The sequence below is a fragment of the Peromyscus eremicus genome, chromosome 9, assembly GCF_949786415.1.
Source record: "Peromyscus eremicus chromosome 9, PerEre_H2_v1, whole genome shotgun sequence".
Classification (NCBI taxonomy): Eukaryota; Metazoa; Chordata; class Mammalia; order Rodentia; family Cricetidae; genus Peromyscus; species Peromyscus eremicus.
The window spans coordinates 112,248,165-112,266,569 of NC_081425.1; the positions used below are offsets into that span (position 1 = coordinate 112,248,165).

General features: G+C 43.6%; 1 protein-coding gene across 4 annotated transcripts in view; it reads right to left on the reverse strand.

The window, feature by feature from the left end:
* Positions 1-18,405, reverse strand: part of Flnb (filamin B) — a 151,842-nt gene that overhangs the window by 11,575 nt on the left and 121,862 nt on the right. For 3 of the 4 annotated variants that reach the window (XM_059274276.1, XM_059274275.1, XM_059274274.1), the window contains 11 exons: positions 17,691-17,831; positions 14,992-15,120; positions 14,019-14,192; positions 11,427-11,585; positions 10,243-10,446; positions 9,207-9,359; positions 8,982-9,104; positions 5,474-5,740; positions 4,744-4,881; positions 3,476-3,591; positions 453-585 (listed from right to left, as the gene is read on the reverse strand). In XM_059274276.1, coding sequence (XP_059130259.1) covers positions 453-585; positions 3,476-3,591; positions 4,744-4,881; positions 5,474-5,740; positions 8,982-9,104; positions 9,207-9,359; positions 10,243-10,446; positions 11,427-11,585; positions 14,019-14,192; positions 14,992-15,120; positions 17,691-17,831 — 1,737 coding nt within the window. Of the gene's footprint in view, positions 1-452; positions 586-3,475; positions 3,592-4,743; positions 4,882-5,473; positions 5,741-6,655; positions 6,705-8,981; positions 9,105-9,206; positions 9,360-10,242; positions 10,447-11,426; positions 11,586-14,018; positions 14,193-14,991; positions 15,121-17,690; positions 17,832-18,405 lie in introns of those variants that run through there. The other variant, XM_059274277.1, reaches the window with a different exon arrangement.

The window sequence follows — 18,405 nt, forward strand, 5'->3', positions numbered from 1 at the left end:
CAAGTAGCCTCTTTAAAGTTGATTGACATCAGAGAGCCCCATAAATCTGAGGTATCAAGCCCTAGAGACCTAGATTCTCTTGGAGTAAGATAAAATATCCTTACTCATGCCATAAAGTCAACAATACAATAAAACTGTATGGTTTTGTTAAAGTACAATTGAAAATTGTGACTGTCATGTATGTAAAAGGAATCTGATAAAAGTAACAGAAAATAAAGGAGAATTTGTTTAAAGAAAGGAGAGAAGAAGGGCACTAATGTCACAAGACAAAAGTCTCCTTATTCCTGGCAATGTGTCTACCCTATTTTATGAATGATGTCTAGCAGCAGCAGAAAGGACTTGAAGACTCTGGCAGTATGATGGCTGGAGAGTTCTGCCCCAGGAGGCACAGTGGTAGGAAGTTCTGCTGGAAACACTGATGTTGAGACCCCCATGCCAGCCCTGATGCTTACCTGGCTCTAGTTCAGACACGTGGCATTCTTCCACCGCTCCTGAGGGACTATGCACCTTTGCATCAATCTTTCCTTTTGCACCATTCAACCTTATAGCAAAGGACGCTGGCTGGTTAACTTTTAATCCTGATTCCTGAGAATTTAATAAATAAATTAATAAATGGCAACTGGTGTTCCTGCTCAGAAGCACACACACTGACCCAAGGTAGGGTTCCAGGTGGGAATTCTCATGTTGTAGGCTCAGAATACTCTCCCAAACAACACTTGGCAATGAAACTGGGCTGCTGATGCTTCCACATTTCTACTAGTAAACAGAAACACACACTGCACGCTTATACTAAAAACATTCAGGGTGGGAGAGATGGTTCTGAGATTGGAGACTTGAGACACTCCAGTCCAAAACACTCAGGTCTTTCCAGGTAAGTCGTCACCGCCCCCCCAGCCCCCCATCATCAGATTCCTTTTTAGGAGGAGTCTGGGAACAGGTTTCATGACATGAGCCAAACAAATACTATGTTTGCTTTCTTTGTTATTATTTTTTAATTCAAGTGCAGGAATGGGCAGCACTTTTGATACAAGTATAAAGGGCTACATGTATAAAGTAGGCTGCACTTTGCGTAACTACTTTTTCTTAGTAATAAAACAAAGTTGTTAAATCTGAGTCTCAATTTCCTTGCTTGTAAAATGCACAAACTAACTGGCCCTATTTCAGGGAACTGTTATGAAGAGCACATGAAATTATGATAAAGACTCAGCCTAGGGCCTGGCCCATACATGAGAAGACTCCAAAAATGTCAGCACATTGTTAAATACTAATATGTATTTAGAAGTTGCCTCTGCTTCACAAATATGCAAATCCAAAATGTATGGTCTTTGTTCTTTCCTGGGTCGGTTTCACTTTCATCCTGTCTTAGGAATGGCTTAAGCACTAGGTACTTAAAACAAAGCAACATTTTTTATTATGATTGGCCCATGCTATCCAGGAAAGGTTTTTATATGCTCCAGTTTTGGCTTGAACTTGCTAGATCAGCCAGTCATTCCTCAGATGCAGTAGGACTCACACTTAGTATGTAAAGGAGTCATCCAGAACACAATTAAAATGCAGATTCTGACAATGTTTTTAGAAATACCATGAGGAGGTTGAACACTGGTCCAAGCAGGCTCTAACAACACTATGTCCCATGGGTTAGTCCCTACCCTCAGGCCAAAACACATCAACTTAAAGCACTTCAAATTATATGACAAAAATTCAGTTTCTCTAGCTGCATCTTAATTCAGCAGCCACATGTGGCTAGTGACTATTAAACTACACTATGGAGATGTGGAGTATGCGGAGAGTTCTATGAACTCTGCTGTATGGAGGTTACAGCCTGGGGACAGCAGACATAATACAAACTTAAGGATTCTTTAATTTCCAGATCACCCCTACACTCTCTCCTTCCCACAAAGTGCCAGCCAACTCCACTTTTCTACAAAGTCTAAAAAGCCAGATAAAACAAAACATGTTTCTCACGTCTAACCAGTACCAGATGTTGTTCAGGCCTCCACTGAGGCCCTGATAAATAATTTACATATCCCTCGGCAAGGAGTGACTACATACTTACTGAAATACTTTGAGCAAACTGTGACAGGAAGGCACAGAAGAAGTTTGCTGGAGAGGACCGCTCAGAACCAGCTTTTGAGAACAGTCATCTTTGTTACCTGAGTCTGTTGCCGCTTAATCCTCAAGAGGGAGATAAATGCCTCTAAAGATCTGAAAAGAGATCTTCGAGATGCAGGAGGGCAGTTCTCTGCCCTCAACAAATGCTGTGTTTATCTCCCTCTATAGGTTTTAGTTAAGTCGGCCACAAAAGAAACTCCTGTTAAGAAGCCTTTAAATGAAACACAAGAAAGACATCTACATCACAGCGACCAGTTAGGACCTCTGGGGCTCTCCAGTTGAGACCTCATCAATCTGTAGACTGGGATTCTGGTGTGGCTTCCATCTGGGTCTCTAACTAGCAGCAGTCCAAGTTTCTCGGCCAGCATAAGATTGGAATCTTTCTTGAACGTAAACCAAAAGTGCAACTAGTTGCTCTATGACACATTCCAAATGCAAGATTGGATTTTAACCAATTCTAAAAATACTTGTTTTTAAGAACTGGGATAACTAAAGCAATTTAGAAACCCCATTAACTAAAAACTAAATTTGGGTATTCTGGTGTTACTCTACAACCTACTTGCTTCTCTTAATTCAAAAAAGTTCAGTGTCTTGAGCTCCATTGATTCTCAATTTGGCCCTGGTGATAATGTAACCCTGTCTGTGTGTGTCTGTATATGTTAGCATGGACACCTGCCATTCTAGTAGACTGGACACTCATGTACCTCCATATTAGTGTGGAGAGACTGAAGCGAAGTGCAGTCACAATCACAGGGGAGCAGGATTTTGGGGACAGAGATCTCACTCTGCCACCTCATACTAGGTGGTTCCTCACTAGAATCACTCTGTACCATCTTTAAAATTAGGTCAAGAGAAGCTGCCTATCAGGGTGCTGCAAGGCTTTACTAAAGTAACACTGAGAAAGTTCTCAGCATAGTTCCTCATACACTTATCATAAACAAAGCACCCTAATTAAAAAAAATTGCAGTTAACTTTAGGGAAAGGAAGCCAACAATCATTATAGCTACAAATCACTAGACTGTGAGCATTATCTGTTCTGTTCTGAAAGCCCTTCTGCTCCCTTAACCAATGATTCACAGGCTTCCTTTGTTTCTCTTGAATAAATATTTATAAGCAAACTTGTCCCTGAATGGTAAGGTGTATTGTTCACCAAGTCTGTTTGTGCTTCCTCAAACTGTCTTTTGTCCTGAGGGCATAAGGAGGTGACCCTGCCACAGGACTGCTACCCTATGACTGGCAACATCTGGGTGCCAACTGTCAATAAGGGTTTAGAACCCAACAAAGGGTTAAAGTGGCCTCAGGAGTCCAGGAGCCTCACTGGTCGGCCTGTGGCCAAGGAGATGGATGCTTCCTTGCGTCTCACCTGAAGGCTCATAACAGTGAGGCAGCGAGCGTCGTCTGAGGGTGCGATGATGGGTACCAGGTAGGGGCTGTCGGGGATGTGCTCATCGTTGAACTTGATAGATACCTCGTAGTTACCTGTTGGGATAGGAAAGGTTTTTCCATTTCAGAAAGGTATTTCCATATTGGCCACTGGCTTAAGCTGGGCTCAAATGTCTTCAGAGACTAGCACTCCTAAGGCTACAGTTGACTGGCCGATAGAGGGTTACCTGGCTAACACTGAGACAGTAGGATTTTTTTAGTTGGGTAAGGTCAGAGATTCTTGACCTGAGTTTACAGGGTCGGCTGTGTATAAGATTTCAGAGACCCAGGAGCTTGAATAGGAAAAGCAGTTGCATCCATATTTTCACTAATCTCTAACTGAAAGGATTTGTCATTAGAAATATCAACTAGAAAACACAGTACATGAGAAGTACCTGTGCCTTGTATCACCAATATTATACATTATATATCAAGATGTTTTCATTCCATTTTAAGCATTATAGCTATCTTGACATTATCACTTACACTCATCACTACTTTGCAGTTAAGATCAATGTACCTTCACCAAATTTTATTATAATTTAGCATATTAATAAAGTCATGTAGATTTCACTACTATGTATTTGGTAACTATATTTTAATATAGTTTTATTTATTTGAGACAAGGTTCACTTTGCGCCCAAGTCAGCCTGGAGCTCACTATATAAGATTCTGGCTGGTTTCACAGTCATGGCAATCATTTTACCTCAGTCTCCCAGGTGGCACAGGCCACCACACCTGTCTCCCACAACAGTTACTTAAATAGAATTGATTTCTTTTATGATCTGATGTACTTTATGTTGTGTACGCCAAAAAACTATCTTGAGGACAGGTTTTATCAGATGTCCAAAGGGTCTCAGGCACACAAAAGGTGACAAAGCCTGGGTTCTCAGATGTCAAGGCCACTCTCTAAGAGTAGCCAAACCAGCTACAGGTCCCCTGCAGGCAGAATGGCTGGCTGACTGGTAGACAGAATGAAGCATTTGAAAGAAGCAAGCAGAGACCACCAGTAAAAGACAAGAGATGATGAGAAAGAACAAGGATCCTCATCTCTTGGAGGCCTGTTTTGTACATTTGAAGTTCTAGAAGGCTCTCCCATGTGCCCCCACACACAAATGCCTGTTGACCTAACTTGATAAATTTATGATCCTGGCAACTAAACCATCTCCAAGCAAGAAAAACATCCTAAGTCAACCCTTGAGTACATACCAGGTTCTTGGGCAATATAAGACACACCACATGACCCATTTTTATGGTCATCAAATGTAATCTCGGCCTTGCTAGGGCCCTCCACAGCAATGGAAAGGCCTCCAGCACCTGCTTCCCGGGTCCAGATGCTGAACTCGGCTGAGAGCAAAGAAACACCCGGTTAGTGAGAGAGCCTGATAGCCCCTGCCCCTCTTCTAGCTCAGCCAGCAGCACAGGTCCAGACTCTTGCCAGCACTTTCCTTCTGCCCTAGCCCCAAGCAGGTCCCAGGCAAAGGCCATCATTGCAGTTTCTGAAGCACCCCCGACAACCATGAAGTTCATGTGGAATGTGGCAGCAGGGAATACACTCAAACCAAACCAAACCAAACCAGAAGAGGATGAGTGTTCAGATTCCCCCATACTTCTTCCCACAGTAGCCATGGCAAGAGGGGACCCCTCAAATTAGTTTTGCAGCATTCTAGTGTGTTACACAGAACACCAGTTCTTAAGAAATGCACTGGAAATAGTTACTGCTCTCCTCTTAAGAGACTTAATGTACACTAATGTTAGACTCAGAAAAATCTATCTAAGCCTGTCTGGCTTTGTGTAGGTGAGCAATTCCTAATCTTAGCTTTAAAAGCTTTGAATAAGGAATGTCCCTTATAGCCACCCACTGGAATTTATCTCTTTAGAGCAGTGGATACAGTGTAAACTTACTTGTTGCTAGTTAAGACCTTTCCCAAATTCTTACCTGGGATGCCTGCTTCTCCCCTCTCCAGGCCAGGGCCTCCTGCTCGAACCTTGTGGGCACCCCCTTCACCAAGGGGCCCCACGGTGAACTGGAAGGGGCTTCCTGTTACATGTTGTCCATGGTACTTCACACTGACTGTGTGAACGCCCATCTCCTGGGGCACAAATCGGACACAGTGGGAGTTCTTCCCCACAGGCACAATCTCCGCCTCGGTGACATGGCCAGAGGGGCTGGTGACGTGGGCAGACATGTCACTGCTGTTGATTTCTGAGAGTAGAAAGTTGGGAGAAGAGAGTTAGGGCAATGGCCTGGGGCCAGGCAGAGCACATAGGGCAAGCAGAGAAGGGTGAGGCAGGTACAGCCCAGAGGTGTGAGGTGCTTGGACTCCCTTTCGGGCTAGAGGCCTGCCCTCCTGTGGCCAGCATGAAGGGCAGGCCCTACCAGTACTGATAGCCTTCTAGGGACACTAAAGCTTCCTGTCCCATTTAGATATGTCAACAGCTTTCCTGGCTGGAGCCCAGTTACCTCTACATGGCAACTTCAAACTAGGACCTATGCTGGAAGGTACAGTATGTAATAAAACCCATGTGTTTCTATGAAAAAGTGATGTGCCATCTGTCATGCATAGACAAGTTCTTCTCTATAGAGAGAAGGTAGAAAACACAACAGCCTTCCTATCTCTCTCTTTTACAGTTTAAATAATGTATGTATTCTGTATGTATGTATGTGTATATATGTATGTATATATATGAGCCACAGTATACATGTAGAAGTCAAAGGACAACTTGCAGTTGTTTCTTTCCTTCCAACATGTGGGCCCAGGGAATCCAACTTAGGTCATCAGGCTTAGCAGCAGGTACCCTTGGCCACTGGGCCCTCTGACTGGCCCAAAGAGCCTTCATCTCTTATTGTCAAGCTTCGGTGCTTCTTCCAGGCAGCAAGGTCAAATGCATCCAGAGACAAAGTGAACACATGCCAGTCTCAATGGCAAAGGAGGAACCATGCTTGAGCAAAGCTGTCAGCAAACAGAGGTCAAGAGGCCACACTCTCAGAAAAGCAATGCCTTGGGTTACAAGCACCAGGAAGCAATCATGTCTGTTATAAGCTGCTCACGTCACACAGACAACTGTGCCTGCACTGGCACGGAGTAGACAAGTGGGTGGCACTGGATGTTGCCATCACCTAGAGCCCAAATAAAACTGCACCGTGTAGCAGTTCATGATTCTGTATCCTATGGACAGAGAAAGGAAGAGAGGTTGAGGAGTAGTCATGCCATGCTATGGACCCAATATCCATGCTTCTGCCAAATTCCTCTGGCAAACTCTACCCCACAGAATAATGGCTCTAGAGAGGCACACGGGAGAAAACCCAGATACAATGGGCTAAGTGGAGTCCTCATGATGACTTAGTGCCATTAGGTGGGTCCCCAGCAAGCTCTTCTCTCTCCTTTCACCACATGAACATACAAGTTGGGCATCTGCAACCCAGAAAAAGGAATCTACTCATGCTAGTTCAATTTGAGGCACAGCTTCTAGAGCTGGGAGAAGTGAATGTCTATTAGTTGTCAAGATATGCTACTTTGTGACTAAGATACCCAGTGTGGCCTGGGTCCCCAGGAACAAATGAACTCTCCCCACTCTTAACAGATGAGAGGGGACTGAGTGGAAAATGAGGGAGAGTGTCTCCTGCAGACTCCTCTGCTATCAAGTAACTGAAAAGAACGACCAAGAGCCAGAAGAGGCTTAACACAGATGTCAACACTGCTCAGAAACCAGTATTCAAGTGAGAGTCCACAAAGAGAAGACAACGGGTAATTTGCAAAATGGAAAGTGGAGAGCAAAGCAAAGTCCACATCATAAGTAATCTTAAGAGACAAGACTAGGGCTGGTGAGATGGCTCAGAGGTTAAGAGCAGTGACTGCTCTTCTAGAGGTCCTGAGTTCAATTCCCAGCAACCACATGGTGCCTCACAACCATCTATAATGAGATCTGGTGCCCTCTTCTGGTGTACAGGGATACATGCAGGCAGAGCATTGTATACATAATAAAGAAATAAATCTTAAAAAAAAAAAAAAAAAAAAAAAAAAGAGAGAAGACTAAAATGGTGATACCAGAGTTTCCCAGCAGAATGAATGAGAGTGTTTCCTGCTGGTGGATGATGCAGAGAAACAGGATCCGATATATTTTTGGAGGATAGTTTACCAAAGCGTGGCCATGTCCAAATGCACCGGCCAGCAACCCCTGTCCTGGCCACCCATCTTCCTCCATCTTGAAGCACATGAACTGTGTGCCATCACATTCAAATAACAGTTTTAAAAAAGTGATCTTGACTACAGTAATGAGATGTTAACTATATTCACACTGAACTATGATGTACATGTATAAGAACCCACTGACTATGGCTAAGAAGGGAGGGAAAAGAGAATGTGAAGTGCTGGGAAAGAGCCTCCTTCCTCCTAAGATCAGACATGTGCATCTTGTGCATGTGTATGTTTTCAGGTGCATATGAATGGATGCATACATTCGTGTGTGTGAGCACATAGGCCAGAGGACAGTCTTGTTCTGTAGGAGCCATCCACCTTGTTTTTTAAGACAGTGTTTCTCATTGGCCTGAGATCAATTTAGCTACACTGCCTGGTCAGTGAGCCCTAGGCCTTCTATCTCTGCACCTCCAGTGCTGGGATCACATACACAGGCACCATCACACCTGGTTTTCCTTTTTTTCCAAATGTAAGTTCTGGAGATAGAACTCAAGTCCTCATACTTGTGCAGCAAAGACTTTACCAATATAGATATCTCCTCCTCCTTTCCCTTCTCCAGTCTGTGCAACTCCACAGGCCCTGCCAGTTTATGGGTAGAGGAGTCTTGATGCTTTCACTGACACAGGGATTCTCTGTACGTAAAGACCCCAGCCACATTTTAGCTAGGCTGTTGGCCTGCTTACAGTGCATGCAGCCTCTGAGAAAAACAATTTACCATGAAGCAGCTCAATGGGGCCCACCCAGCTTTGTAGCAAAGGTCTAGTTCTCATGTTAAGGATAAAAAAGATGAATTGCAGCTAGGTTCCACCTCCTAAATACTTCCAGATATTGGCATCAGTAGGATTATGTTTCTCACTGACATTATTTTCATTGGCAAAGAGTAAATCTAAAAGCAGATCTATGTTCCCCTTAGGCAATGCAACAAAACTATTTTCATTTGGAAGGAAAAAGGTAAGAGGTAAGCACATTTTTCCTAAATCAGCCTCTGTGAAAAACAAAATGCTCATTATGGTGTCCTTAGCTTGTAGCCCTAGTACGGGAGAGGCTGAGGCAGGAGAACCACAAGTTTGAGGCCACTCTGTGCTACATATTGAGACCCCCCTCCCCTTTAAAAAAAAAACAAAACTAAGAGAAATTGTAAAATGAAAATGTTCCCAGTGCAACGGTGGACAGTGTGCTCTAGGCCATGCCTGTGTTTGGTCCCAAGGTGCTGGCTGCTGCCCTGTTCCACTAGCTCCCCACACTCACCCGGGATCTTTAGGTTCAGGTCACAGATACTGCCAACTGTGGCCACAGATGGAGCCCGGCTGGTCCGAGTGATGCTCTCTTTGACTCTTCCCTCACCACTGATCTTCACAGTGAATGGACTTCCTGCAAGACCAAGAAGGCCCCTGTGAGCAGCCTTGACAGAGGCATGGATGGCATTTACTGAAAACCTAAGTATTACAGAGGGAAGGCAGAGGGGTCTCATACCAGGCACATGTTCATCAGCAAATTTGGTGGAGACGATATAGACCCCAGGCACAGTGGGGAAGTAGGACACCTTGCAGGTACCATCCTCCAGGTCCTCTGTCTGGATGTCCACTTTGCTGGGTCCTTCTACTGCCAAGGATATGCCACCATAACCTGCAACACAGCAGCTTGTTCTAAAACAGCTTCTGAGAGAGGCGTGTGATGAATGCAGAAGGGATACCTAACCCTTGATATTGGAATAATTTCCAAACAGCAGAAAGTATCCAGCTTGGTGAGCTGGAGGCAAAGGAGCAAGCTAAGGGCTCTAGCAGGATAATTTGCTGACCATGGCTTTAAGACAACTCCTTCCTTGAAGGTATCTACCAATGTCTCATTTGAACATGTGTCCTGAGCAACTATATGCCCCTCAATAAATGCCTGTATTGTCTCAAGGGGTTATCTGAGTTTTCAAACAACAAACAGCTCCATCAGACCCCAAAAGTTCAACAGCATGAAATCTCAACAGTGAGCACTGAGTAGCGCAGAGATTTTTCAATCTCTGCTCTGGGATTCTAACTTTGTCTAGAGCTCACCAATGTGGCTGCCACTGCCACTGCCACTGCCACTCAGGAAGACAGAAGAGCAAGGCACTGGGATGTGTATGGCTTGAGAGGCAAATCTAACTCAAAGCAGCTCAAAGAGAGATGAAGGGAGTGGTATGCCTTATTTTGTCCAAAGCACTGCTCAACTAATCCAACATACTCTGCTTAGGAGGAGACCAGAAGACCCTGGGAACTGAGAAAATGATATAGTACACATAATAGAAAAGGCACCTATGAGACCTTTTGGATCTGGGTTTGGATCTAAGAAACAGATGGAGTTATAATCCCCATGTGTCTCAGTTTTTTCTCTATAAAACAAATTCCCACTCTTGTGATTCAGGTAGAATCACTCATATCTCAGAGGCTGAAGGTTTAGAGATAAAGAGTTGGCAGTACAGAAAGATGAACCAGTTGTTACAAGCTCTAGGCATTTCTCATGAAACTACTTCACAGACCTGCATCTCTTGTGTCCACAATGAAGTCAGACATCTCAAAAGTTCGGCCTTCTGACAGGCCTCGGCCATAGACTTTGGCACGGCGTGCATCACCAATTTCAGACTGGACCACCATAATGGATACAGGGCTGTTGGCCACGTGGTTGCCATTCTTCTTGATGCTGACTAGATGTTCACCAACCTCTCGTGGGATGAAAGAAATACCTGGACCAGAACACAGGTGGAGGTTTGTAAGTGGAGGTAGAGAAAGGATGAGGGAGAAGTTGGGGAGGAGAATGGTTATGACAGAATGTGTTAACTGGACTGGATATAGAATAATCCAGGATGTGTCTGTCGAGGGCATTTCTTGATTAGGTTAACTCAGGTGGGAAGAACCAACCTTAAAGTTGGCAGCAGCACCCATGGGCTGGGTTCTGGATTGTATAAAGTAAGTCAAACTGAGCACCAGTGTTCATCTGTCTCTGCTTCCTGACTGCGGATGCCACTCATGGAGGTTTGAAATAAAATGACCTCCAAAGGGAGTGGCACTATTAGGAGGTGTGGCCTTGTTGGAGTAGGTGTGGTCTTGGAAAAAGTGTGCCCTGTAGAGGCAGGCTTTGAGGTTCTCATATATGCTCAAGCCACACCCAGTATCTCAGACCAATTCCTGTTGCCTATGAAATCAAGATGTAAGAACTCTTAGCTCCTCTCCAGCACCATGTCTGCCTTCATGCTGCCTTGTTTCCTGCCATGTTGACAATGGACTGAACCTCTGAACTATAAGTGAGCCACCACAATTAAATGTTTTCCTTTATAAGAGTTGCTGTAGTCATGGTGTCTCTTCACAGTAATAGAGACCCTAACAAAGATACCATGTGACAAGCTGTTTTGCTCTGTCACCTTTCATAACCCTACCACGATGTACCATTGAACCCTAAGTCCAAACAAACCTTTCCTTTCTTCAGCTGCTTTTGTTGGGTATTTTGTCACACCAATGAGAAAAGTAGCTAATATGATGGTATATTCTCAAAATTAGAAATAGGAGTCCCTTACTTTGCAACAACCCAGTATCCAGGGATGTTAACACAAATGCAGAGGCATACACATACAGGTTTACTGTAGCATACTGCAATGTACTACCCACTTCCTAAGGGAAGAGTGAGGAGTCCCTGCTTACCCCACCATGAAGGCAGTCCAAAGCTCACCAATGTGGTTGTTAGGCAGCCTCTTCAGTAGACAGGGCTCGTCACGTCCAGATGGGGCCTTAATACTGGCTGTCAGTGTGCTGAGGTCAGTCTCACTGATGTCCAGAAGGAAGTCGGCAGCTGATCCTAGCTTCACTTGTGAGCAGCGTCTGCTATCATCTGAAAAAAAAAGCCAACACAGCTCCTATCACATGTGCTAGCTTAGTTCCAGCTGTCCAGAGCACATAGTCCACACGGCACTTAGAGATGAACAGTCAAGAATCTATTATCCACAGGTATACAATAAGCATGTGCCTCTGACAATAAGTGTTTCATGATCAATGTAGGAGGATGATGGGTGGTTATGACTGATTCAAAGGAAGACAAGAAGCTGGAAGGAACCTGAGCTGCAAATATTCATGAACTAACTTTTAAAGGAATCTTTGACATACAGAAGAATGAAACTAAATATCAATCTCTCACTCTGCTCAAAACTCAATTCAAAAGGGACCAAAGACCTCAAGGTGAAACTAGAAACTTGGAAACTGCAGGAGGAAATAGGAAAAAAGTTTTATAAAGGGTTCCAATAGCATGGCAAATAATCCCCAAATTGACAAATGGTATTACATAAAATTAAACAGCTTCTGCACAGCAAACAAAATGCCAGAGTGAAGAGACAATCTATAGAACTGGGAAAAAACTTGGTCTAAATACACATCAAGTAGGGCTTTAATATGCATAATACATAAAGAACTTCAAGAAATTAAACAGTAAAAATAAAAAATAAATATATTGCTTAATAACAGTTCTCAAAAGAAATACAAGTGGTAAATAAATATTTTTAAAAAGTGCTCAATATCCTTAGGTAGTAGGAAAAAGCAAATTAAACCTGTTTTGAGATTCCCCCACCTTGGGTTTTTTATTTTTATTTTTATTTTTTTTTTTTGGTTTTTCGAGACAGGGTTTCTCTGTGCAGCTTTGAGCCTTTCCTGGAACTTGCTTTGTAGACCAGGCAGGCTGGCCTCGAACTCACAGAGATCCGCCTGCCTCTGCCTCCCGAGTGCTGGGATTAAAGGCGTGAGCCACCACCGCCCGGCTTGGGTTTTTTATTTTTTATTTTTTTTGAGACAGGGTTTTTCTGTGAAGCCCTGGCTGTCCTGGAACTTGCTCTGTAGAGACCAGGCTGTCCTCGGACTCAGCGATCTGCCTGTCTTCTGAGTGCTGGGCTTAAAGGTTACCACCACCTGGTCTGTTTTGAGATTCTATCTTACACCAATCAGAATGGCTATCATCAATAACTCAAAGGACAAGTAATGCTAGCAAGAGGAATCCTTATTCACTGCTGGTGAGAATGTAAACTGATGCAGCCCACTATGAAAGTCAGTGCATAAGGTTCTCAAAAAATTGAAGTAGATTTACCAACTGACCCATTTATATCACTCCTGAAAGACTCTAAACCAACACACCACAGAAATACCTGCACATCCAAGTTCCTTGCTGCTCTATTCACAACAGTTAGAAAACAGAACCAGCCTAGATGCCCATCAACAGATGAAAGGATAAAGAAAATGTGCTGCATATACTGAATGAACAATATTTAAAAAATGAAATCAGGATATCTGCAGAAGAACAGATGGATGTAAGTCATCTTATTAAATTAAATTAGCCTGACTCAGAAAGATCATACCACATATTTTCCATCACATACTCTGTGTGTGTGTGTGTGTGTGTGTGTGTGTGTGTGTGTGTGTGTGTGTGTGTTGGGGGTGGGGGGAGAAGGAAACTAGAAAGGGGACCATGAAATGGAAAGAAGCTATCTTAAGAGATGGGTAGGTAGGTGAAATGAAAATAATAGAATATATGCAAAATAAAAACAGGAAGGGGGGCAATTGAGAGGCAGGCAGTGGGAGAGGGCAATGAGGGAAGAGAATGAACTAGAACAAAGTGCAATGACATATGTATGAAAATTTCATAATAAAAGTCATTACTTTGTATTGTGAATTAAAAGAAAAAAATTAAAGGAATCTTTGGCAAGAGAAGGCAGTTCCCACCTGCTGCCATGCCCTTGGGAATTTCCCAGATAATCATGAATCCCTCTCCCCACAGTGTTGCTACTTGCTTCAAACAGGTCTAAGTACCTTGGAGGCAGCAAGAACCTTGATTTGCACATCTTCCTGAAAACCCACTGTATATTTCCAAACCAGCAAGCAGAGCAGAGGCCAGGAGCACAGGCCATGGAATGGGACAACTCGCCTCTGAATACCAGTGAACTTGACTAAATGGCTTTCTCTCCAAACTTCAGTTTTCTGATCAGTAGAAAGGAGTAGATATCTTATGTAGTACAATGCTGATAGGCCTCTTCATTTCCTGCACTCAGCTGTCAGTATTATCTTGAAGCCTGTAGCTGAGGGCTTGATTTCTAGGGGGTAACTTTTGTTTTTTCTTCATTATGAGAGAAGGAGGGATTTAGACACCCCGAGCCCGGGACTTGGTTTCTCCTGAGTCTGTGAAACCTAAGTGACTAGCTTGCCATTCCAGGTTGATGAGAGGGGGTGGGTCAGGCACAGCTCAACCTCCCATGAGAAGTTCCTGTAAGCTGGACAACCTCCCTACCTGTGATCTTGGCAGTGAAGGGGCTGCCAGGGATGTGCTTGTCATTGTACTTGACCAGGATACTGTAGTCGCCTGGCAGGGTGGGCAAGTAGGTCACTGTACATGTTCCGTCTTTGTTGTCAATGCAGCTGATCTCTGCTTTTGAGGGTCCTTCAATGGCCAAATCCAGACCACCTGTGAGTGGGAGCATGAAAGGAGAGCAGTTAGAGAGAGTCTCCTTATTTCCATAGGGACAATTCATCCATAGGGACCCTGACACTAGGGACAGAAGACTGACACATTCCATGAGTATCAAAACAATGTAATCTACAGGGGAAAGCCTATTGGGAAAACACACCACTGTGGACTGCACCTGTACCACCTGCTTAAGTAATTCCAGCTCTCCAGGATCCGAGACATAAAGATGAGACAGAATGCTATGCATCAAACATACACAGGATGGGCTAGCACAGACTGTCACAGTGGTCAGGGTGGATGCCACCATCAGAACCACAGGCTTAGGAATCTCAATATTGTGGTCGGCAAGAGCACTTCAGCAAGAATGTACAGCTAAATAACTTGTGGGAGGTCCAGAGGACTAATGAGCAAAATGAACAAAAATAAAACCATTTTCAACCAAAAGCTCACTTGAATTCTCAGAGAGTCACATGAAATAGTTTATAATAAAATCAGATTTCATTCAGATCATAAGAATTTAAACATTCCTATTTTGGGTAGGAGGCGGATTTTTATATGAGAGAAAATAATGAGACAAATACTATCATATAATAGTGATTTTTTTTCTTTTGAGATGAGGTTTTTCTCTATATATGGCTCATGTTGGTTTTGTACTCCTTGGCTCAAGTGATACTCCCACGTCAGCCTGAGTATCTGAAACTACATGTGTGTCACCATGTCCAGCATGTTTCAATCATGTTCATTATCTCTCCAAATGGAAGGCTACAAGTACATAAACATATAAACCATGCAGTACCTTCTCCTGCATCCTCCGTGACGATGGTGAATGTGGCAGTTTTGTTGGCTACTCCATACACAAGGCCTGGACCATATGCAGACACACTCCCACTGTTGGGGTAGTTCACATAGAACTGGAGAGGGCTCTCTGCATTTGCCAAGGACAGAAACAAGATTGGGAAACATTAAATGGTAAATGGCTACCTCAGATAACAGGCAGTACCTTAATGTTCATCTATTAGCAGGCAGAGGCTGTTCTAGACCTGAGGGGCAGGTGGGAGCTGATGTAGGAGATTTAATCTCAGCTTGGCAAATGAGAAAGAAGCATCTGTATCATGTGGAGGTAGGAGCTGTTTACTAGAGCAAAGGCTTTGTGTCATGCCATTCAAAATGTAAGACCTCCTGATCTAGGAAGATCATCTTGAAAAATGGACCCCACAGTGGTCCTCTTTGTCCACTGCCATTCCCATCCCTATTAAAGTGTTTTAATTCCTAGGATTCATGTGCAACTCAGGAAAGACTTCAGCATCTAAGAACAGGGAGTTGATCTACCCACAGAACATTAAAGAATCCATGTGTGTTAACTTGAGAGATTAACCATGGTGTGTCACATTAAATAGAGACAAAGCAAACTGTCTTTATATACAACATTGATATTATTTCAGAGGGGCTGTTATGATGGCTCAGCAGGTAAAAAAAACTTATGCAAACCTAATGACCTGCATGTGATCCCTAGAAAAGGTATAAAGAGAGAATTAACTCTACAAAATTTTCCTCTGACTTCCATGTTGCAATAATGGAATACTCAGATTAACATCCCTCCAATCTCAGAAACACTTCCACATGCACACTTTGGTATGGGTGCCCATACACATATATATCATGCACACACACAGTAACAGAAAAGAATTGTTAAGCCATTCTTTTAACAGAATAAATGTAAGTATGCTAGTAGGTACACAGGAAGCTTCTGAAAAGGTAGTCACACTGGCAATGGAGAGGAAGGGTGAAGACCAAGAAAAGTTTGCTGCTGTTTTAGATAGTCTTACTGGTTAGCTCAGGCTGGCCTCAGCCTCCTAAGTGAGTTTACAGATATCTAATGCCTGCCTGAAGCTTGAGAAGTGACTGGTCTTTAAACTCTGTATCTATGTCATTAGTATATTTAAATAGAACAACATTTTTGCTTTAAACAAGTATTGTACATACTTATGAACATAAATTAAAGCAAGTGGCAAACTCAGAGAAGTATTTTTAACTCCTACCTCAAAAACATAATTTCTCTAATGGGAAAAAGAATAAGAAGAGTCAGTCCACAGAGAAAAAAACTGGGAACAACACTTAAATATATGTAAAGTTGCCTCAATGTCAGTCAAGGAAAAAAAAACCAACATACCATGCATTTTTAAATCACCAGACTGGCAAAGAAACAACTGCAAAGTAGACTCCACTGGGAAGCGTGTGGAGTGGCAGGTGCTTTCCTTAACTGCTGGGGTCCAAATGTAACAGTTCTAGGATGGGAAATACAGTACAATCTATCCAAATTACAAAGGCCTGTGTGGCCCCACAGCACTTATGCTCAGGGGACCAAATCCCACAGGTATACCAAGATTGTCAACAAGAGTGATGACAGCAATGGTGAGAAAAGCTGAAATGATCCCCAGTGGTGACCAAGATGCATACACAGTGGCTCACCCAGATGAGGGAAAGCTATAGGGTGTGAAGATGCACCACTACACAAACCTGCTTCCTACACAGCTTCCCTCAACGTGCTGTCAGAGGGAAAAGGCTGATGTGAAGATACTACCTTTTGGTAAAAAGAGCTAGATTTTTAAATCTGTATTCTTTTTTTCAAGACAGAGTTTCTCTGTGTACCCCTGGCTGTCCTGGAACTCGCTCTGTAGACCAGAGATCCTCCTGCCTCTGCCTCCTGAGTTCTGGGATTAAAGGCGTGCACACCACTGCCAAGCTAAATCTGTATTTTTACTTGCATGTGGTCTTAAAATTTTTCTAAACTTGGCCGGGCGGTGGTGGTACATGCCTTCAATCCCAGCACTCGGGAGGCAGAGCCAGGCGGATCTCTGTGAGTTCGAAGCCAGCCTTGGCTACCAAGTGAGTCCCAGGAAAGGTGCAAAGCTACACAGAGAAACCCTGTCTCAAAAAACCAAAAAAAAAAAAAAAAAATTTTCTAAACTTGAACATAAAATTTACCAACAATCAGTTGTAAGGAGAAGGCAGATGGAGGTTATAGGTATGATCATGTTACCTACTCAAAATATTAAATTAGAAGATATTTAAATGACTACAAAGAGCAAACTGAAGATGACTAACATTGTGCTGGGTGATGACCAGGAAACATAAGCTAGCCCCCAATAAGGAGTTACTGGGGGGCCATTTGTCTTCTTCTAACCCCTGTGCCTTAAGATATGACCCTGTCCTAAGGCCCACACCCCACAGGGTGTGCAAGCCAGGCCTGCAAACTTCCTGAGCCTGCCTTGTATTTGACCTTTGGCCACATTTAACACAGTTACAAAGACAAACAACCAGAGCTGCACGGCCCTGCCCTATGACCCAGGATGCTGAGGTGTATTCTCTCTTCCGGAAGCAGACTTTCAGGCTGTTTTTACAGGGAAGCCAATACGACATTCCTGGGCCTGCCACAGAGAGCTCCTTAGTTTACCAGATGCCCAAGAGACTAGAGAGCTGCTGTATTTCACTTACCAGGGATGTGGCTGCCCATGTACTTGATGTGCATCTCGTGGAGTCCGACTTCAGTGGGGGCATATCTGACAGTGACCGTGCCATCTTTGTTGTCCACGATCTCAGGTGTAGCTTTCTTTCCAGAAGGCATATGCACCTCTCCTGGAGAACACAGGGACACAGGGCAGTGCGGTCACTGGTGACCTTTCCCCACAAAGCAGATGTAACGCACAAATGTCTTCACTACAAAGTTTCTCAGACCCCAGAACACTCATGCTGCTTTAAACAGCCAAGTACCATGGTGGGAAAACTGAGACTTACTTTCTATGGCTTGCCCTTGGTTTCCATGAAAATGCAGAAGACAACTAACTCGTAAATAAATGAAGGGTGTCTCCAACAGGCAAATTAGAAGTGCAAAGAGGATCCAAGAAGACCACAAACTAATAAGAGAAGCAGGAATGAAAGAGAGGCTGGGCTTCCAGAAAGGGACTTGTAAGACAGATCTCAGTGTTTCCAGCTATATTTGGAAAAGTGAGTGGATAAGAGAAAGTAGGGAAAAGGGGGAACAGAAACGTGGCAGTGATGTGGTTACTACCCTGAGGAGAAACACAAGTTTCTTCAAGAATGTAATGCAAGCTATATACAAACCACCTCTTCAGAGAAACATGTTCCACAGTCTCAGGGGCACTGGGGAAGGAGCCAGGACTGAAGTATGGCAGAGTCATACACAATGGAT